The sequence below is a fragment of the Sus scrofa genome, chromosome 5 (genome assembly GCF_054392235.1).
Source record: "Sus scrofa isolate SSC_HxYL_T2T_F1_AM1 chromosome 5, Sscrofa_HxYL_maternal_Yorkshire_Landrace_v2.0, whole genome shotgun sequence".
Classification (NCBI taxonomy): domain Eukaryota; kingdom Metazoa; phylum Chordata; class Mammalia; order Artiodactyla; family Suidae; genus Sus; species Sus scrofa.
In genome coordinates this window covers 56,749,587-56,770,780 of record NC_139387.1, presented here as the reverse complement: position 1 = coordinate 56,770,780, position 21,194 = coordinate 56,749,587, and the positions used below count along the sequence as shown (strand labels likewise).

General features: G+C 35.7%; 1 protein-coding gene and 1 non-coding gene across 27 annotated transcripts in view; both read right to left on the bottom strand.

Moving 5' to 3' along the window:
- Positions 1-21,194, bottom strand: part of SOX5 (SRY-box transcription factor 5) — a 527,302-nt gene that overhangs the window by 210,005 nt on the left and 296,103 nt on the right. For all 26 annotated transcript variants that reach the window (XM_084956582.1, XM_084956577.1, XM_021092957.2 and 23 more), the window contains 2 exons: positions 14,002-14,088; positions 2,172-2,344 (listed from right to left, as the gene is read on the bottom strand). In XM_084956582.1, the coding sequence (XP_084812708.1) occupies positions 2,172-2,344; positions 14,002-14,088 (260 nt within the window). The remainder of the gene's footprint in view (positions 1-2,171; positions 2,345-14,001; positions 14,089-21,194) is intronic.
- Positions 17,122-17,212, bottom strand: MIR9827 (microRNA mir-9827). The gene has a single exon (NR_128512.1). It is a non-coding gene; the product is annotated as a microRNA mir-9827 (primary transcript).

Below are 21,194 nucleotides of genomic sequence, written 5' to 3'. Positions count from 1 at the left end.
GTTTCAGAGGCTTCTTGGAGTTTCTAGAATTCGGATGTCTGAAGGTATTGAGAGTTATGGATGAGAAAAGAGCAGTGTTTTTCTAGACTGCCATAGGCAATCACTCTGAACTGTTTTATCACAGGGGTAAAGCAAGAGGAATATGGGTCATCTGCAATAATAGGCCATGTACATACCGAAGGAAAATGGTCAGGCTTTTCATTAAAATTAAAAATATCACCTTCAAGCAGAGAGGAATCATCAAGTAGAGAAGAGTAAAAGGGAAAGACAGAAGGTCTCCTCATATATAATCTATTTTTTCACCTCCTTCAATTCTGCTAGTTTACATTTTGAATGCTGTTTTGAAAGTTTTGCAGTATTTGTGTGGACACAAAAATACTCTTGAGGAGTTCCTGTCGTGGCTCAGTGGTTAACGAATCTGACTAGGAACCATGAGGTTGCCGGTTCAATCCCTGGCCTTGCTCAGTGGGTTAGGAATCCGGCGTTGCCATGAGCTGTGGTGTAGGTCGCAGACGTGGCTCGGATCCTGCATTGCTGTGCCTCTGGCACAGGCCAGCGGCTACAGCTCCGATTGGACCTCTAGCCTGGGAACAATGCTGCAGGAGCAGCCCAAGAAATGGCAAAAAAGACAAAAAAAAAAAAATACCCTTGAATAAATAACGGCCCTCCACAACTTAAGATGTGAGTGGACTGAACCCAGAACATGGAGCAGCGATGTGAGTTAGTCCTAGAAAAGATGTGCTGACTTTATATGTAAGCTCACCTTACGACACCTTCCATCTTCCCTTCCCACTACCATCAATTTTCCTTGAAGTTATATTTCTTCCTCGTTACCTCCATTTCTCCACTATGTCTCCTTCAACATGTCAATTCTTATCATCTGATTTCTGCTACTAAAACTTTGTAGAAGCCATATGCTTAAAGGTTGACACTGAAAATCTAAATGGCAACTCTAGTAGCTTCTTGCTTCTGTTCATTTTGCTCTACCAGCTAAATGCCAGCATCTTCCAAGGTTTCTATCTACCCTTCGTCTCTTTCCATTTTCTCAAGATATCACCACTATTTTAATTTAGGGCCCATAAACCTGCCATTCCTCTTCAGGAAGCACCTTAGCTCTAGATAGTAATACAGGTATCTCTTGTATGCCATTTAGATCTGTCTTTAAATGCCAGATCCAACCACCCAAACCAAGAAATACTTAGTATCGTATCAATCAACATTTATCAAATTACTCTTCTTACATTGCTTCAAATTAATGAGCACTATCTGAAGTTATTTTGTTAATTTTTCTTTTTCTTTGTTAACCACCTCACTCTCCACTAGGATTTAGGTGCTTTGTCTTTCTGGTTAATTCAGGTAACTTCAGCAGTTAGCACAGTAACTGGCACTCAAGCAGCACCTAAATAAACAAATAAAACTTACTTCTCCAGGGGTTAAACTATCATCTCTACATAGATAGCCTAAGAAACTTAGCTAACCCCTTTCTTCAAAATTGCTTTTGGGTTTATCTGTTTTCTCACATAATTTCAGATGGACAACATGACAACAGCTCTAATTCAACATAATAAAACCATGTGCTTTTCCAAATTTGTCTTGCTCTTGATTTTCCCTGTCAAGGAAAACAGGCTCAACACTTTTTTTCTCTCTCTCCCACTTAAAAATTTAACCAACCATAATTCTTCCACCTATTTATTCCTTTCTTCTCTTTTTCCATGGTCATTACGCTATCTAGTTTAGATTCTCATGCTTTATTTAAATGATTATAATAGCCTCCTAACCAAACTTCCTGCATCATAATTGCAAATTTACTTCACTTGTTCAATCCTACTTAGCCTTCAAAGCTCATACCAAACACACTGAATGAGAGCTTTCACAATGGCCCTGACTGGCTCTTGGCTCTCTGTGGTTCTTTTGGGTACTTCTCTCATGACAGATCAGAATTTCACCTTGATTATATCATTTCCATGTTACGTGCCACTAAAATAGTTGATAAAATTCTTCAGATCAGTCTTCTTGTTTGCTTTGGTGCTTTGCCTTTTTAATTACTTATGTGAGGCAGGGAAAGCGGGGGAAGGAGAAGCTTCTATTAATCTTTGTCTCAAAGAGTGACCTAGAAATTGCAGGCCAAACAATGCCTGAGGAAGGTGACTGTGTCTCTAGTTCTCACTCACCTGTTCTTGCTGCTGCTTGGCCAGCTCCATTTGCTGACGCTGTTTCTCAATCTGAGATGCAGCCAGTTTCTTCTGCTCATCGTGGGCAGCCAACAGCTGCTCTCGCAGACTGGTTAACTGATTGATCATACCCATGAGCTGCCTCTCCTTCTCAGCCAGGCTTTCGGGAGTCCCTGAAAATAAGAAGGCAATGAAACATGTAAGGAAAGAGAAATGAGAAGAGAGTGGCCTTTCAATGACACTGACTCTGGTGTATAGAGAACTATTACAAATAAAGGTTTGACACCCAAACAAACATATACTTACTTCTTTTAGATTGTAACTCAGTGAAAAGTGATGACTATTTACACATTACAAAATATCAGAATGAACAAATATTTTGATGGTTTTTTATTGATGACAAATAATAACCTACAGCTTTTTTTTTCCCTTTTATTTTACAAGTAAATCAAAAACTGTTGGCAAAGCATTTGTTATTCTTAATGGTCTACGTCGGGGCCTGATGTGTTTTTGATATAAAAAGAGATTTAAAGCACAGTTTTTGGCCCTAAGTAGTATTTTTAAAAATCAATTAAAGAGGCAATAAAATATATGAAAATTTAATAACCATAATTATTAAGAGACTGATGTATTATTATCAGTGATATGATTCTCTTTCTTAAAAAAAGAAGACCCTTGATAAATCACTCAGAACTAAGGAATCCTGGAGTTCCCATCGTGGCTCAGTGGTTAACGAATCTGACTAAGAACCAGGAGGTTTTGGATTCGATCCCTGGCCTTGCTCAGTGGGTTAAGGATCCGGCATTGCTGTGAGCCGTGGTGTAGGTTGCAGACATGGCTCAGATCCTGCATTGCTGTGGTTGTGGCGTAGGCAGGCAGCTACAGCTCCAGTTCGACCCCTAGCCTGGGAATGCCCACATGCTTTGGGAGCGGCCCTAGGAAAGACAAAAAAAAAAAAAAAAAAAAGAACTAAGGAATCCTACATTTCAAAAAGAAAAACATCTATTAGCCAATCAAGTTTTAGACTGTTTTCTCACATGCCACTCAGAGGCTTTCTTCAAAAATAGAATATAGCTAGCAGGAAAAATATTCAAGTTTGATAATATAAATTTAGGCTATGATGAAATAATGAAATGTAGTTGGAAAACTAACAGATCACATTATGGCCACTCAAGAGTACAGTTAAATCCAAGGTTTGGAGACCAAGTCACACAGTCATTATTTAAGTAAATAATATGCTCAAGATATTTAAAACACCAGTGAATCTTCTAAGTCAAGTTAGAATACTTATTTGATACACTGGAAATGTGAGCAGTTCACCGAAATAGAAACGATATCACTTTTAATTGTTCTCTTAAGATTCACTGGATAGACAAGACCACTTTGGTAAAAAGTACGAGCACTAGGGGAGAACATACTTTTTAATTACAATTTTCACTTCAAACATAAGACACTGAGCACTATTTTAATAATGCATTTGCCACCTGTATGTGTAATTAGATAGAAGGATCTGTTATATATAACTCAGTCACCCTTCTCCACCCCACCACATTTCTCCCCACCAATTTATGCTCAAAAGCATGCACTGTTTTTAGGAAGTAGTAGCTATAGTTAGCGGCTTATAATTTTCATATGCCCATTTGGAATGGAAATAAAATTTTTAATGTTTTATATAGGTTAGAGAACAAAGATCCAGAGAAGAAATTCTGAGTGGATATGGGGCAAGAATCACACCTTATACTCCTTAATTATCAACTCCTAGCCTTATTTAGGGCAGGTACTCAATAAATTGTTGCCAATAACTTATTATACCTGTGATATTTGGAGTCCATCAAACAGAAGTACATTTACTGTAAGAATAATAACTATATGACTATTCTAATTAGATTAACATTTAAGAACCTAAATATGCCCTGGAAAGATTTTATTTTTTGGCTGCACCTGTGGCATGTGGAAGTTCCCGGGCCAAGGATCAAACCTGTGCCACAGTTGTAACCAGAGTTACTGCAGTGACAATGTTGGATCCTTAATCCACTGCACCACAAAGGAACTCCAGGAAAGATATTTTTAATGAAAATAATTCAAATGATAGTAAAATGTATACCTTCATATGGAGAAGTAAACAGTAAACACATTTCTAGGAATACACACAAGGAAAAGCAATATGTGTCAAGTCTTGTAATCTTCATAACCTTTAAGGAAATAGTTACACTTCTAAAAATCTAACCCAGGAAAACAGTAGGAAATGCAAATAAGTATTAGAAGTGTTTTACATGAAATATTAGAAATATTAGAAACAATCTGAATGTCAAATGGGAATAATCAAATAATTAGGGGATATCCAGATGGTAGGGTATTTTGCATCTATTAAAAAATATTTTTAAAGAATATTTAGGAGTTTCTGCTGTGGCACAGTGGGTTAAGAATCCAAGTGCAGTGTCTCAGGTCGCTGCGGAGGCACAGGTTCCACCCCTGGACTGGTACAGAGGATTAAACAATCTGGCATTGCCGCAGCTGCAGTGTAGATCACAGCTGCCACCTGCATTCAATCCATGGCCCAGGAACTTCCTTATTCATGATATAAAGCTAGGTGAAAAATTTGGATAGGAAGGAACATTTGAACACTTCATTGAATGCACATATTTTATACTAAAAAAAAAAGACTGGAAGAAAATGTATCTCTATATTAATGATGGCTCTTTCTAGGTGGTAGGATATGGGTCATTTTAATGTTTTATTCATATTTTTGTATTTAGAAAATTTTCTACAATGAACATTATTACTATACTATTATTTGCATACTCAGAAAAATGTATTGCATGTAAACATGGTAAGTATAATTCAAAAGCTTTAAGTGGCATTATCATATTTTAATAACTGATAACAATGTGTGTCAATACCGATGTGTAAAGAAATATATTTATTTTATGATGAATACAAATGAGTATTTTGGCATTCAGTATATGAAATATTAACAAAATCCTTTTGTCTTCATTTAGTCACATATCCATCAATAAGATTTACTTGAAATCTAATTTTATAGTCCATATTCAATTTAAATTCTATAAACCATTAGCCCACCTTCCTGCATCTTTCATGTTTCAGTGCAAACTCTTGTGTCTTTTAATTATAGTCTTGCTTTGATCCCCTAAGAATGAAGGATTACCTAAGAGACAAAATATCCAATGTTTCGGTTCTTTCTACTGCCTAGGGACGATGTGAATGGCTATCATTTGAGCAATTCTTACAGTTCTGTAGCTTCCACAGAAGTGCAGGTCAGAACATTCCTTACCACACTGTGACAGAAGTCATGAAGGAAGGGAAGCAGCTTTAGTCACCCCCGTCTCAGTAAGAGACAGCACCATGCATACAATGGTTATATTTTGTCATCTGCCTCATCTTTCATATCTAATTCAGTGAGAATCCTATCAATCCTACAACACATTATAAATCAGTCCACGTATTTTAGTTTCCACTAATGCCTCTTAATCCAGGCTACCACCATCTCTTTCTTGCCCTGACTATTACAATAGTTTCGAAACAATATATCTTCTACTTTTCCTACTAAAACCCAGTATCCAAGCAAAAGTTCAGAGTGACCATTTAGAAAAGTGTATCAGATCATGTCACATGCCTGTATAAAACCACTTTATAGCTTTATATGGTACACGGAATAACATTCAAACTCCTTATCCTTACAAAGCCCTGAATGAATAGATTCTTGCCTTCTTTGGCATAGTCTTCTCCCATTTTCTCTTTGGCCAAAGTGCTCCAGTTACACGGCCTTCTTTGAGTTTCTCTAATACCAATATGCAAACTTGCTGCCACCTTAGGGGCTCCGCTCTCCAATTATTTCCCTCTGGAAAACTCTTCCCCTAAAGCAGTGTTTCGCAACCTTAGCACTGTTGACATTGTAGGCCAGACAATTCTTTTTCTGGGGAGTTGTGTTGTACACATGCTGGGAGCACTCCCTGTCTAGTTGTAACATCCAAAAATGGCATCAGACATTGCTAAATTTCCCCTGGTAGAGTACCACTTCAAATGCCTAGCTTTTTCCTCTCATTGAGTCAATATATATCCACAGAGTTCCTCCTGGGTGCCTCACACTGTCTTGGGAGTTGGGGGTACAACACGGTACGAGTCATACAAGAATGTTTGCTTCATGGAGCTAACATGTAAATGGAAGAGATAACAAACGAACAAACAAACAAACTCAGGATGGTAATTTAAATGCCAGCTCCTCAGAGTGCTTTCCCTGAACACTGAAATTACAGAAGTCACCATCTTACTGTCTATAACATCGCCCCATTTTTATTCTGTACATAATAGCACCATAAATCATATATTGTTATTGACGTAGTTATTTATTTGCCAAATCTCCCAGGAGAGTGAGAGCTCTATGTGGGCAGAATACTAGCTTGTTTTGTCGAATACTGTATCCCCAGAGCAATGCATAGTAGAAACCTCATAACTTTTATTAAATGAATAAAATAAATAAACTTCTTGATAACAAAGTCCTTGATTGGCTGATAATGCACAATTCTATGCAAATAAATATATTCCTCATCAGGATTACTTAAATTAAGGATGGTCTCAAATACATTTGAAATAACAAGAAAAAAATCCTTGGAAGCTGATGTTTCCCCACTATTGTTTTATTCTGCCAAAATGAAATAGATAAATGGCTTGAAGTTAAACAATCAACATCACAGTAAATTTGGGGGAATTTTGACACAACTAGAGGAAAAGTAAAAAGTAGGGTCATTCAAGAAAGGAAAAGTCCTAGAGTTTTCAAGCTGAAAGTAAGCTAGAGATTATGTTTCTTTCCTCAAAAATATTACCACCACACATTAAAACCTTTGTTTCGAAGCAAGAGTCAATCTTCGCCAGGATATTTTTTTTCTTTTATTGTTGGTGTTACTTAGATTATCAATGTTCCAATTTGGATAGGACTCTATATGGTTTAATTTTTTTTATGGAAATGTTGTTGCTTTGAACCAGTATTCCACTTGAAGGATCTAAATGTCATTTGTTGTGTTGCCTTTAAAAATGCTGCCTATTGAAAGGGCCTCTACTAGATTGTAGAGGCAGCTCTGAAGGGCAGAAATCTGTCTATTCCACTTGCTACCATTACATCTCCAGAACATAGCACATGCCAAGACAGAGAGTAGTGTTTGTTGAATGAACTGAAAATATAATGAATAGAAACTAACAAGTTAGTCTAAATTTACAATTAAGAGATTTTTTCAATGGCGGTTGTATCCAACAAGAGAAAAAAGTTAGAACCCCTCATTGGAAGGTATGAGTGGCTTTATTCTACTTCATCAAAGGAATATTTGTTAAATGATCCAATTTACAAACATCAGTGAACTCGCTGTTTTCACTGACCACAAATGTAATCAAACTTTGATAAAATTTAGTTACATATCCTTTCCTACAATATAGATACCCTCGCAAGTTGGAATCAATTAAAATTACATTAGGAATACTATCATCTATTTTGTGACAGTATAAATTGCTATTCTAGTGTACGCTGCTATTATTATATTCTTACCTCCTTCAGGACCTCTATAATATATTTTGAAAAATAGTTCAATTCTTTTTGCTTCAAAATCTTAAAAGGTGGGCTTTGTCTTAGATTTTAAAATGGATGTACTATAGAAAGCTTTCAATTTTAAAGGTGACGATCATTACAGTGAAATGGAACACGTACAAAGTAGCTATGGTTTTTACCACTGTTACTCTATGGCTCGATGTTTTGTTTCTGGGACATTACAAATAAGATGTGTGCATTATCATCAGTGCAATGAGAGGGTCATTCTTACCTTTTAAAATTTATTTTATTTTATTTTATTTCATTGTATCTTTTTAGGGCCACACTCATATGGAGGTTCCAAGGCTAGAGGTCAAATCAGAGCTGCAGTTTCTGGCCTACACCACAGCCATAGCAATGCCAGATCTAAGCCCCATCCATGACCTACACCATAGCTCGCTCACAGCAACATAGGATCCTTAACCCACCAAGCAATGCCAGGGATCGAACCTGCATCCTCATGGATGCTAGTCGGATTTGTTTCTGCTGAGCCACGACGGGAAGTCTCTTACCTTTTTTTAAAATATGAGTCTACATAATTTCTTATTATAAATGTCTACTTTTCCCTCCCATTCCTTTTAGGGCCACAGCCACAGCATGTGGAAGTGCCCTGGGCTAGGGGCAGAATCAGAACTACAGCTTCCAGCCTACACCACAGCCACAGCCACACCAGATCCTAGCTGCATCTGCAATCTATACCACAGCTTGTGGCAACACCAGATCTTTAACACACTGAGTGAGGCCAGAGATGGAACCTACATCCTCAGGGAGAAAACGGTGGCTCCTTAACCCTCCGAACCACAAGGGAAACTTCACAAACGTCTACTTTTTAATGGAGACTGTAAGTGTATAAACTTTTTCCAAGATTATTCCATCCACTTACTTGAATATTTATACTGAAAATGTAAAAAACAGTTTTTTCTTTAAACGTATCACATTAAATTTGCTGCATTTACAGACTGGAATGTAATCAGTGAAAGCCATCTTAAAACATGACATTTTTTTCATCATTCATTCATCAAACACTAACTGGGTTCCAAAATTTGGGACAACAGTAAGCGAGGGAGTCTACAAGGAAAGTTCACCATGTAAGTAGGCTAGCAATGGGTGCATTTTAGAGGGTCATTTAGCTGCATGTTTGAAAGGATTTTAGAGATCATCTCCTCCAACTTTACTGAGGACAGACCACCAAGCACCATGTGAAGAGCACAGGGCTTGAAGACAGAATTAAATTCACATTTTGACCTTGCCACAACTAGAAGTATGTGGTTTGTATAATTAATCTCTCTCTCTCTCTCTCTGAGTCTCAATTTCTTCCTACGTAAAAAGGGAATAAAATGACTTTGTTACAATAATTTTCTAAGGAAAACTTTAACAAAGTGCCTGTATATAAATGGGCATGTAATCAATAGTAATCTGCAACTGTCTTTAAATAAGGGGATGAGGAAATAAACCAAAAGACATAACTTGATTTCCACAAGTCCTTGAAAGAATCAGGGCAACAATTCACCGAATCTTTTTGATTATACTATGCTTCCCTAGTAAGAGAAACATTAATTTAAAAGAGGAAAAGATTTCAGGTTAATTCTATCATCCAGTGATCTGGATAGCATTAAGCTTTGGAGTGGGCATCTACAAGAAAAAAATAATGTTTTTATAATTATTTCAATTTTAGAATCTTTACACCCTTAGCACAAATCAATAGTTGTTAAATGAATGAATGTATTTTTAAATGAGAAAAATGTTGAGGAGAGCATATTTTTATTTTCAAATATATATAAAACCCAGATTAAATATGTAAGAGTATCTGCTTAAAACGTGCATTACTAAGTACCTGCTGTAAAGGGTATATAAAACGTCTTAACTGGTGACCTGGATTATCAATAAACAAATCAATGAGATCCAGTGGCTGATCATTCTCTTCTATGCCTTGCTGTGTTTACACACTGGCATAAGGACTCTGGCTTTCAAAGATAGAGCAAGTAACTGATTTGCAGAAAACATAAAGTCACTTTCTGCTTTTATAGACACTGCCAAACTTAGTTTAAAAATGTATATTCTGTGCACCAGTAGTCTTTCTTCAATTCTTATGAAATAGGTTTTTACAAAAAGAGAAAACATTACTCATAAGCAACTACAAGGACTTATAAAACAAGCTAAGTAGATTAAAAACATTAAACATTTACTTTATTTAGAAGTAAATGACTATATGTTATGTACCTTCCTTATGGTTGACTCTTATGTTAAACAAATTCCAGATCCAACAGTTCCCTCAGAAAATAAGGAAATAATCAACATTTCCAACCCCTCTTAAAAATGTGAACACACATACACACACACACACGTAATGTAAAAATGAAATAGTCACAAGGGAATTAGCAAACCATGTGTTTCATAAACAGTTACTGAATTTTTAAAAAAATGGGTTTAAAACAACTTTCAAAGTTATACAAACCCTTACATATCTAAATGCTGAGATTTTAGTTTCCATGTCTTAAATTAACAAAACTCCAAGGATACTTTACTAGATTTATTACCTGGGACCTGATTTCTATTCCAAGCCTGCTTATTTTCAAATTGTCTAACGTTATTTAAACAGAATTATCTCTTTCAAGCCATATACTAAATCTACACATCTCTTTTATCTCAAAATTGTATGTCACCTAAGAGAGGATCTACTTTAATCCACATGCTGAATCTACATAGCATGTCTTGTTCATGAGTTCTGAAAGGCCCTAGTGTTGCTGAATGGATTATTTCCTTGAATCCATTACTGGCATTCCAGAACTGTTTGGTGTTTGCCTTTATGTTCCATCTTCTAGAAAGAGCAAAATTACAGCTTTCCAAAAGATCCAGTTTTTTATTATACCAACTGCAGCTGGCATTTTCCTTCATACCGGACACAACACTTTGCCGGCCTAAATGAATGCATTCTGAACAGGATGAGAAGGGCCTACCAGGAATACCAACAGGAAAGAAACCAGACCCTAAAGCATTCTTCAAACAAGGCAGGTAGAGAAAGTGATCTAGGTTTTTCTGAGTGACCTAGCCAGAAAACCTCTCAAACAATGCCCTGCTGTTGCGACCTGACCAAAAGAAATATTTACAAGAATTTTGCATGCTGATATTTTGTTATAATTCTACAAATAAATTTAAGTCAGTAAAATACACATTTTGCAATGACTTTGTTGAAAAACAAACGATCTGTTTAGATTAGGCAAAGCTGCCGTGGATCCCCAGATACCGTCCTCAGGTGAAGTGCCAATGCAATGACCTTCAGTGTAATGGAATTTCATGCTAGCTAAAACAATGTGTGTCGCTACTGGCTGCCAACTGGAGTGCAGGCACTGTTTTTCCCCCTTCTCGGTAACGGTGAGGCTATAAAATATATTTCTTCACCTTTCACACAAGGGTTACTCAGCGCTTCTGCTATAGACAAGGGCAAAAAAAGAAAAAAAGGAAAAAAAAAAAAAAAACAACAACTCTGTAAACTGGCCAGTTATACTCTATGTCTGATTAGGGAAGAAGAAATAAATAATTTCTTTAGGCAGTTAATCAGTTTATAACATGTATTCACTGTTTGCTGTCTGTAGAGCTTTTTAGTCAAACTGTTTTGTTCTGCAAAACTGCATCCAGTGTCCTTTTTGGTGTGTGTTGCAGAGGATTGTTTCTAATGTAACTTTAAAACCTAATTACTTCACATTTCCAAAGTACCAGACCATAAAATGGTCTAAATTCTAACAGGCAAGATAATCCAACATGAAAAATAATTTCATGCTTTTAGAAGTGGGTGACCTTTACCAACTCCCATTGTTTCTTGAAAAATGAGATTGACTTTAAGCGGGTATGACAACACTTTATTGATAGGTAAGCTATCCGGACCAAATGCTATTTATTTCTTCTAGTTTTAAAACTTGACCATTTTGTTTTCTTTTTAAATAGTCATAGTAAGAAACACTTCTTTGAACTTTGCCAAGCTGTAAGTTTAATCTTTGTCCAAATGCCTGGAAAGTAATTCACTCGCAGCAACTTGAAGCCCACACTAAGGAACTGAGCTCTGCCTTCACTTGGCTACGGTCTTAGATATTCAACAATGGGCATGGGGCGTGCACGTGCACACACACACACACACACACACACACACCCTTGCACTCACTCACTTACTCACATGTTTCCTGGAACTAATTAAAAGTTAAGTGAAAACTGACCAGTGTAAATGGAGGAGAAAGAAGACTCAGTAAATAATGTAAAGGCTGTAAACATCTTAATATATGCAAAGGTTCTATTCAAACACGTTATTCTAAAATATCACTAATAAATCATCTAATAATTAAGTTCATATTTTCAGATTAAAAAAAAAAAAGTCATGCAGATCCTTTCCTACCCTGACTGAAAGCAGTGTGCTCATATATGAGACTTATGCCTTTTATTTGCCTCATAAAAAATAGCTGCTGAACAGCTAGGCCATTGTTCTTGACTAACTTCTTCTGAGGTGGCATGAAAACCACATTCCTCGGTAGTACATAATCAGTGTCTGACCCCCCAAGAACCATTAAGTCAAATTCATTTACCCCCAGAGGGCAACACACTATTGTTATCTTCTCTGCTTTCCAGCAACCTATAAAAAAGGGATAGTAATTGCAACTGTCAAGGGCAGTCGGTAGGAAAACTGACCCAACCTTTTTTCTCCCAATTTTCTGCCAAACCTGATCCAAGCACCTAATAACCATGCCCCCAACAGAAGAAAGATCTAGAGTTGCTTTTAAAATGCATCAGAAAACAGCTTTTTGAACAGAAACAGAGGACAATAACCAAACTTGTGCTCTGAAAGTGAAGCTTAAAAAACTCAAATTTAAAGACAGAAACTTCTTTTGTGACTGTACTGCAGCTTCCTGAACTAACCCCACAGGCAAGCCTGAAAGGACAGCTGAGCTTCTTTCCTCTAAGCTTGTCATCACTGCTGTTGCTGCTTTTAAGTTAGACTTGTGAGGAAAACGAGGGAGGGAGAAGTGTTTGTCCTCCAACGGAATGAGATCACAAGGCTTGGAACAGGCGGTCTTCTCTGCTCTACTCTCAGTCATTACCTGGGTCACAGGAGAATAAAGAACCTTGAAGAATACATCCCATATCTCAGGTGCAAATGGGTTAAAATCCAATGAAATAAAGGACCTGCTGCCTCAGAAAAAGAAACTTCTCTGTTCTCTTTAGACTTTCTCTTCAAGCTCTCTGAGGGATGTTCAGTGTTATTTGTTTGAATTTCATTCCATTTTAGATTTTGGTTACTTAATTTGCTGATTAGCAGGAGTTTAGCTCTCACCTGATCACAGCCTGAATGTATGTAAACTCCAGACACATGGATGAAAAGAGAAATACTCAGTCAAACATTTTCTGGAAGTTTCCCAAACAGAGATGCTGATACCACAGAGGTCAAATACTTGAGAAGGCTGATCTGTGCTTTGCCTTTCTACAGGATGCTCTAATGCGATAGAGCCTTCAGTGAGACAGTTGCCTCTCATCCAGAGAGCATGTGCATGTACACACTTATGCAAAAAGTTATTTATACGCATATTTCTACATGTATATTAATATAAATCTGGTGATATTTTAAATATATATTCAGCCTCTATCAAAACCAGAAAGTAATACATAACAAAATATTTTAATATTGATGAATAGGTATTTTTTTTCTTAAAATTAGTCCTTCAGCACTCAGATCAAAAGTGCCCAACTGACGACAAACAGAACAATAAAAGTGCCCAACTGTCTACTCTGGTCTGAGCAAGTACATCTTTTAATTAGTTGAGAGGATACTTTGATTTTATTTCTACATGAGAAATTAAATCTTCTCTCCTTGTCTTTCCCGGTTTTAAATGTAGATTATGCACATTCATACTTCTAATACATAGAATTTACAAAATCATCTCATGATACGCAGTTTTTAACCCAGGGTAGAAACGTTTGTAGTTATCAAGTGAGTCATTTAAATTTTTTAAAAATTATGAAAACCAAAAACTGTTACAGATACAGTGGGGTTATTCTGTTAAAACAACATACCATTTATACCATAAAGCACAAAGAGGGAAAATAAGAACTCAGGTCCATCCCCTTTCAAGCTAGAAAGAAGAAACACCAAAGACAGAGAATATATGGGGGCAGAAGTACTTTATCATCATCAATATTTCTAAATACCAGATTTAATTTGGTTCATCTGGATCAAAATAATTGCAAACATATTACCTTTTATTTCACCAAAGTTCCCTGATCCCATTGCAAGAAGCTTGTCTTTCCAGTCCTTTGAGAGTAGCTTTTCAATACTGGGGGTTTCTAAGTAAAGAAAAAAATAAATAAATAAAAGGTAAGCAAATCAACATGACTATCTTTATAATGTAGCTCATTAAAAGTCTATCTGCTAAAAATAAGGCCATCCCTATCCAGGCCTCAGTTCATAATGACTTCATCAACAAACTGATAACAGGGGAGGAAAAAAAGAATGTGTTTTGTCACCTGCTGTTTCAAAATCATTAGCTTTTTCCTCTTGCGGAACAAAGCCGTACTAATTCTTTATGACAATGGGTACATATAAACCTGCGGTTCATTGTTTTTCAATTTGGTGAACAAATTCTTGCTATAATGGATGCTTGTCAATTTCAGGGTGGTAGTCTGCAGTCAAAAAATAATTATGTTGATAAAATGCAGAGTTAAAAAAAAGGCAAAGAATTAGCTCTTAAATCTGCTACATGTAATTATATCCCTCTGTGTGTTTACAATTACATCCACTTTATAATATGTGTTTAACATCGTGTGGTGGTAAGCACACTGTGGAAAGATTTGCCAGTATCGTGAACATTTAAAAAAAAAAAGTTCATATAAAGGAAGCTTTTCAAAGACTGCAAAATCTAGAGAAGTGCCTAATGCCTGTAATGGCAACTTATTATTTGCTTATTTCAGATTTGTATCACACTCTTTTAAAATGCCCCGTATTAAGACAGGGCACATGTATTTTAGAGAGCAGGGTTATGCGTGAATCTGATATTTGTTTCTAACATATCACATGGTTTTGATTTCTCCCTTTGTGTTGAATTTTAATGTATAAGTAAATATAAATGCTAATAAAACTCCCAAACATTAAACTCAGTTCCAAATAATGTAATTGTATATTCTTGTCAGCATTTAGATGGGTACACAATTACAATGGCTTTCAATCCCACGATTAGCACTGCATTCAGTTAGAAAATGGTGTGTACTAAAAGATAAGTGTCCCAGTATGCTCCATCTAAATAACAATACCCACACTTATTATCTAGATCGAAGACACACACTGCCATTCTCCACATTGGTGTTTATGTGTATTTGTGTTTGTTCAGACATTTGTTTACCCCCTACTAGGAGCATAAAGGGAGTACATGTTAACTTATCAAAGGGACCGTCTGGCCTAGAGACCATAAGATTATTAGAAACGGGTTAATTCTCCCCACAGTAAAATGCATTTTAAAGCGTCTTCAGCATCATCTTGGCTAATGCTATCTACTTTTCTCAGGCCCCCATCTTAAAGCCATAGCTCTCGAGAGTCACAAAGCCTGTGCAGAGTTTTCAGCAAAGTGGAGGTGAAATCTTCCTTGGAAAAAAACCGGGATAACAGGGAATGCTTCTTTTTCAGATGTCAAAAACTTGGGGAAAATAAAATGATGAAAAGCTCTGACTGATTACTTCTTTACATAGCCTGTATGTATAGTGTATACACACACACAACTCCTGTGTGCACACTGACTATGGAATGTTTAAAGTGTATTTTTCCTCTTTGAAACAAAATATATCTCTCCCTTTTTCATATTTAAGGAAAAAAAAATCCTAAAGATTTTCCTTTTCCTTAAAATGGTATGACAATTCTGAGTAATAAAATGTATTAAACCTCCTCTTACTGTAATCACTCTTTCTGTTCACTTAGGCTTTAAAAGTAACTTTAAAATACTTCTGCAGGGATTTCCAATGTTTCTACATTCCCAGTAAACACTTCACAAGTAAAATCATTTTTTAAACCTTATCAGAGTAGGTCAAACAAACACCACTGTTTCTTTTTTTCAGTACACTACAAAAATTCTTGAGTAGCATGTAAACAGGGCACCGCCAATACCGTATTTGCAATAGAGTACTGTCAGTCATTAAAAGCTAACAAACCTTTGCAAAGCAGGAATGCAGCAATAGAAATCCATTGTGCACTAACAATAGGCTCCTGAACCTCCCGGCACCAAAAGCAGACCATTTTACTTTTAAGGCTATTGTCAGCAAAGTCCATGACAAAGCTTTTCCCCTGCAGCTAGACAAAATATTCACTGTAGTGTGCTCGTAAAGAAACAGAAGTCTTCTGTCTAAGTTGCAGAGTTAAAGAAACAGCCGCCAGATTTCTGAAACCTGCAAAACATTCCTGGCCTCTTTATTAACTTGCATAGAGATAGAAGGCTCGCATTCAAAGCCACTTTTTTCAAGTACCTGACTTTTAACATATACTACAGAAAAATGAATAACTTCAACACCAAGTAATTTGGAAGACATAAAATCAGAAATATATCTAACTCAGGGTTGTCATGCCTGTGGATGAATAAAGACAATAATACTTGCAATTTGGATGAGATATATACTTAAAAGTCAGATTCAATAAACATTTATTGAGTAGCCTATGTGCCAGGAATTACGCTGGATGATTTTTACCTGTATTCTCTCCTTTAATCAGAGCAAACACCTGAAGACTCAAATTATGTTATTACATCCATCTTCTGGGTTTAAAAAAAAAAAGGAAAAAAAAGGACTTGCCTGAGATTTCACAGTATGTAATGGGCAAGTTGAATCTTGAAGGCTTTTTTTTCCTTCTTACAAACTCCTAAGTCTTAGGTTGACAGTGAAGTGATAACAGTAACAAGTATTTTGATGGCTAAGTGCTAAACAGTATACCAGGTCCTTTATGTGTGGTATCTCAAACTTCTCATAATAATCTTCTGAATTAGATATTGGTACAACTATTTCACCATTAAGAAACCAAAGCTTTTGGGACATAGCATGACTTGCCATAAATGGAGCTAAGTTCAACCTACTGGATCCCAAAGCCTTTGCTCTTTCTAGTATATACACCTTACTTCATTTCACCTGCAAAACAGTCCTGAACAGTCAGAAAAAATACTGCCATTAACTCCAGTGAAAGGATAAATTGAATATCCCAGGGTAACATGTACCTACAAAGCAGCATGACGAGATTAAAAGCCAAGGTTCCTTACAGTTTTCATCATATTCAGGATGTAGTCCCACTATATGACTTTGAACTTGAGAATTCTGAAGAATTGAAGGAAAACCTATGACCACAGAGCAGCTACATCCAATTAAATGAAAACATATTCAGATAGTGGAAGGACTACTGCGCTTATAAAGCCAACAATCTGAGTTCTCACCAGGACTTTGACATTGTCTAGCTCAAGGGGACCAAAAGCGTGTCATTTCACCCACTTCATCTCTCTATCTGGACTACTGTGAAAGAGAGCTTTAGGCAAATCCACCTTCACTATTCTACCAACTGCTACTGTTTGAATTTGTCTCCATTGGTAGTTCATGAAAGAGTAGTAAGAAATGATCTCACAATAATGAACACAATAAATGGACAAGTACCAATGACTGAATTCTGAAAATGGTAAAGATCCCATATAAATGATTAGAACTGTGAAAGACCAAATGGCAAAATCTCAATATTTATAATACACCTGTTCGCTAAAGTATGAATATGATTAAAGTGAAATCTGACACAATTTTGTAACTTCTGCTTCAGTGCTTATGGAGTAGAAGATAGTGGCTATCTAATAAATATTCCATTTTCTAAAATGTGATTTTTTAAAATAAAAGTACATATAGAATTGTATTTTAATACTGTGAGTATGGAATATTTGTGGATATATAGTTATTTCCAAATGTTCAAATTCTGTATTATCCATTATTTCCATTTTAAGATGTGTCATAGTTTTACTTTAAACACTTTAGAGATTCTTCTGACATGTACTTCTCCCCAACACTGGAGTATCATGATTAGCATCAAAATTAAAGCTAGGGCTCTCTATATTAAAATAAGCATGATAGATAATAATGGTTATTATTATTTCAATAGCACTTCAGTGTATAGAATGCTGTCACCAGATTCAATAATTTTTCAATGGTGTATAATATTATTATATCCATTTTGCAGATGTGAAAACTTTTAAAGCTCCGAAAGAAAACCAAGGCCCAGCATCACCTAGCCAGAAAGTAGAACAGATGGAATACAAAACCATGGCCTCTTAATGAAAAAACCTGTCTTTTTAGGGGATCTTTTTTTTCAAGGAGAAAATAAATATTAAGAAATTAGCTATAAGATAAATTAGGAAAAAAAAGACACCCGAATCAGTCAAGCCATTAACAGTAAGATGATTCTACTTGGATTACTTTTGTTTCTTTCTGTCATCAGGACCTTTTCGACATGTTTGCATGTTTTTCCCTTCTCACCCTTGCCTCTTTTGCTCACATATGCTTCTTCACATCAATGCCTATGGCAATCCCCACCATTGAATGGCCCCCCTAACTGTGCCAGCCATTGTTACAACAGCATCCTGCCTCTTTAGGGTCTGTTCATTCCCTATAACTCTCACTCCTTTTTCCCTTCAGTGCCAAACACTCTTAAGACTGACTCCCTCATCTGGAACAATGAGAATGAGAGACTCATGCCAACATATTGTAATTCTCCAACAGGCTCCCAGTGCCAAGAATTAAACCACATTCGCTCCAGTGCAGTAGCTTTACACACAAGCTCAGGTTTTTGCTTTGTGTTTATGTAGGTTTTTTCCCTTAATCTCCCTTGAGCTGCAGTGGCAGAGTTCATTGAAAATTCGAACAAGCAAAAAATATGTATGTATAATATTTGACTTTTTAAACAAAGTCCTAGTAGTTAGTCATACCAAATCTACCACTGTTTATACTTTAATTTGGTGGCTTAAACTAAGCTGTGTTATTCCTGACATGTGATAGGGTACACATTTAGGGATGAAAGTTGTCCTTTGGAAGGAACAACAATATGGCTGAATGTCAAAATATACCAAACCCCTCCTTCAAGGTCAAGGCATATGTAGATTATTCATGTCATAGAATCAGCATTTTAAACCTGGAAGGATATTTAGATAAGCATTTCACAAAAGTCATTTACTAAAACATACTTTGACCATAATGGAAAATGAAGTTTTTTGGCTACTTATAACCGAAAACAACAAATAAAACAAGCATTCCATTGTTATGTAAATCTAATTAATACAATCAAATTTACATTTCTTTTTTAAAAGATTTAGATCTTTTTATGTGTTAACAGACTGTCAATCTTTAGGGTAGTTATGGGTTATAGAGGATTATTTAACTAAGGAAATTAGTGTTGGGAGATGACTATTCTGTTCAATACAAGCTGGGCAATAACTAGTCTAGACCAAACTCTTTATTTCACAGATGGAAAATACAAATGAAGGTAAAAACTTGCATAAAAGCATAAATCTAATTAATGATAAAGGCAGAACTTGGAGCCTAACCCCTAGTTTGGTGTTCTTTTCCATATGCCATATATCACAAGTTCTTTTAATAAAGAGTCAAACTTTTCAAAAATGAAATGTTAGTGCAGTTTAGTCACCTCCTCTAGTTTTAGACAATAATTAGATGTTAGGTGGTCTGGGTGGTGAACATCTGTTAGAATCAGGTACTGCTAATTCAATATTCTCTCCCCTTGGAAGCTTTCACTTGATGGCCCCCATGAAACTAAAGAATAAATACAAGTTAGTGCATTTGGCCAGCTATATTTTCCCTCAAAAAGCTAATTACAATTCAATATGTTGCTATTTAGTTATTCAATTACTAATAATAAGATTATTTTTGAGGGGAAGATTGGGTTAAATCTGGAAACCAAATACCAGTAAGAGTTCAATTCATGTTGGCAATACCTGCATGTCTAGACAATGTTTCGGGGCAAATATTAAACAATGCCATGGAAGAAATATAAAAACTTCTGTATCTGGAAAGTATCTGTGTTCTGAAGACCAGAAGGCCTTGTAACAGTCCCATTAGCCAAGCACTACAGCTACTCTGCTACTGGAAATGTCAAGTTTCCAGGAAATGTTAAAACACACATACACACATGCACATACACACCACAACACACAATACAAACACATCTGAAATTCCAAAGCATTAGGATTTCAATAAACCTCATTTTTTATATGTAATTATCCTGAGGTGAATTAAGCTCTAGAAATACTTTACTTTTAGTAGTGCCAAAATACTTCTTTGTTTCCACTTGAAATTTAATAAGATCTTGGTTAAGAGAAAAAAAAAAAAAAAAACCCCTTTGGCTTGCTGACTCAGGTTTGAAATTTTTAATATGCAATCAGTTTTTGGAATGTTGCAATATCTAAATCATTACCCACAGCCTTGAATTTTCTCAATGAACAGGCTAAAACTATTAACACACCAGTTCAATTATACACAATTTTACACCACATTTTAGAAGAATATTTCTTTATCACATGATAAAATATATCATAAAAATATAATTGCTACATATTAATCAATAAACTTGGGTTTCCTCCTCAAAATATAGCTCTGTATTTTCTACACAAAATATCCATTGAGAGACAGATTTAAAAAAACTCATGCTTTTACCAATTCCATCATTCAAAAAGTACATTTCATTGCATAAACTATAACATTTTTGGTTTTTTTATTGTTTTAAATACTAGATATCAGCAAAAATAACATAGTCTTTGAGGGTACCACTTCAAAGAGGAGTTGCCAAGAGTTATTCCTCAAGTACAAAAATATCTCTTATGCTTTACTACTAAATATAAAAAAAAAAAAAATTAATGTCACACAATCTGACTCCATCACTTACTATGACTAATTTTGTGACCTTTGGCAAGTAATTCAACCTCTCTATGCTTCAATTTGCTCATCTATAAAAGGGGATAATAACTGTACTTATATGATTATCAAGAGAATTAAATGAAATAATCTGTATAAGTACTTAAAACAGTGCTGAGCACACAGTAATTAAAAAAGGTTGACTAACATTACAACTACAACTCACATTACAATTGACTAACATGGCAACTACAACTAACATTACAAATACAACAACCCATGAGAATTTTGTCAAAAAACAAATGAAATATGTATACATATATGCTTGACTTTGTCCATCACTAAAACTACCCAGAAATCAAAAGCCGAATCAAAGGGTAATAGTTCTATCTCTAAATACTTTTTAGATAATGATTCATAACCCCTAGTTTCACTGGTTTATCTGTCACTCCTATGAATTTTTCAGTTGGTTCACGTCAATAAAGTTGACAAAGACAGTTGTCACTTCCATTAGGTTAATGTGTGAATTG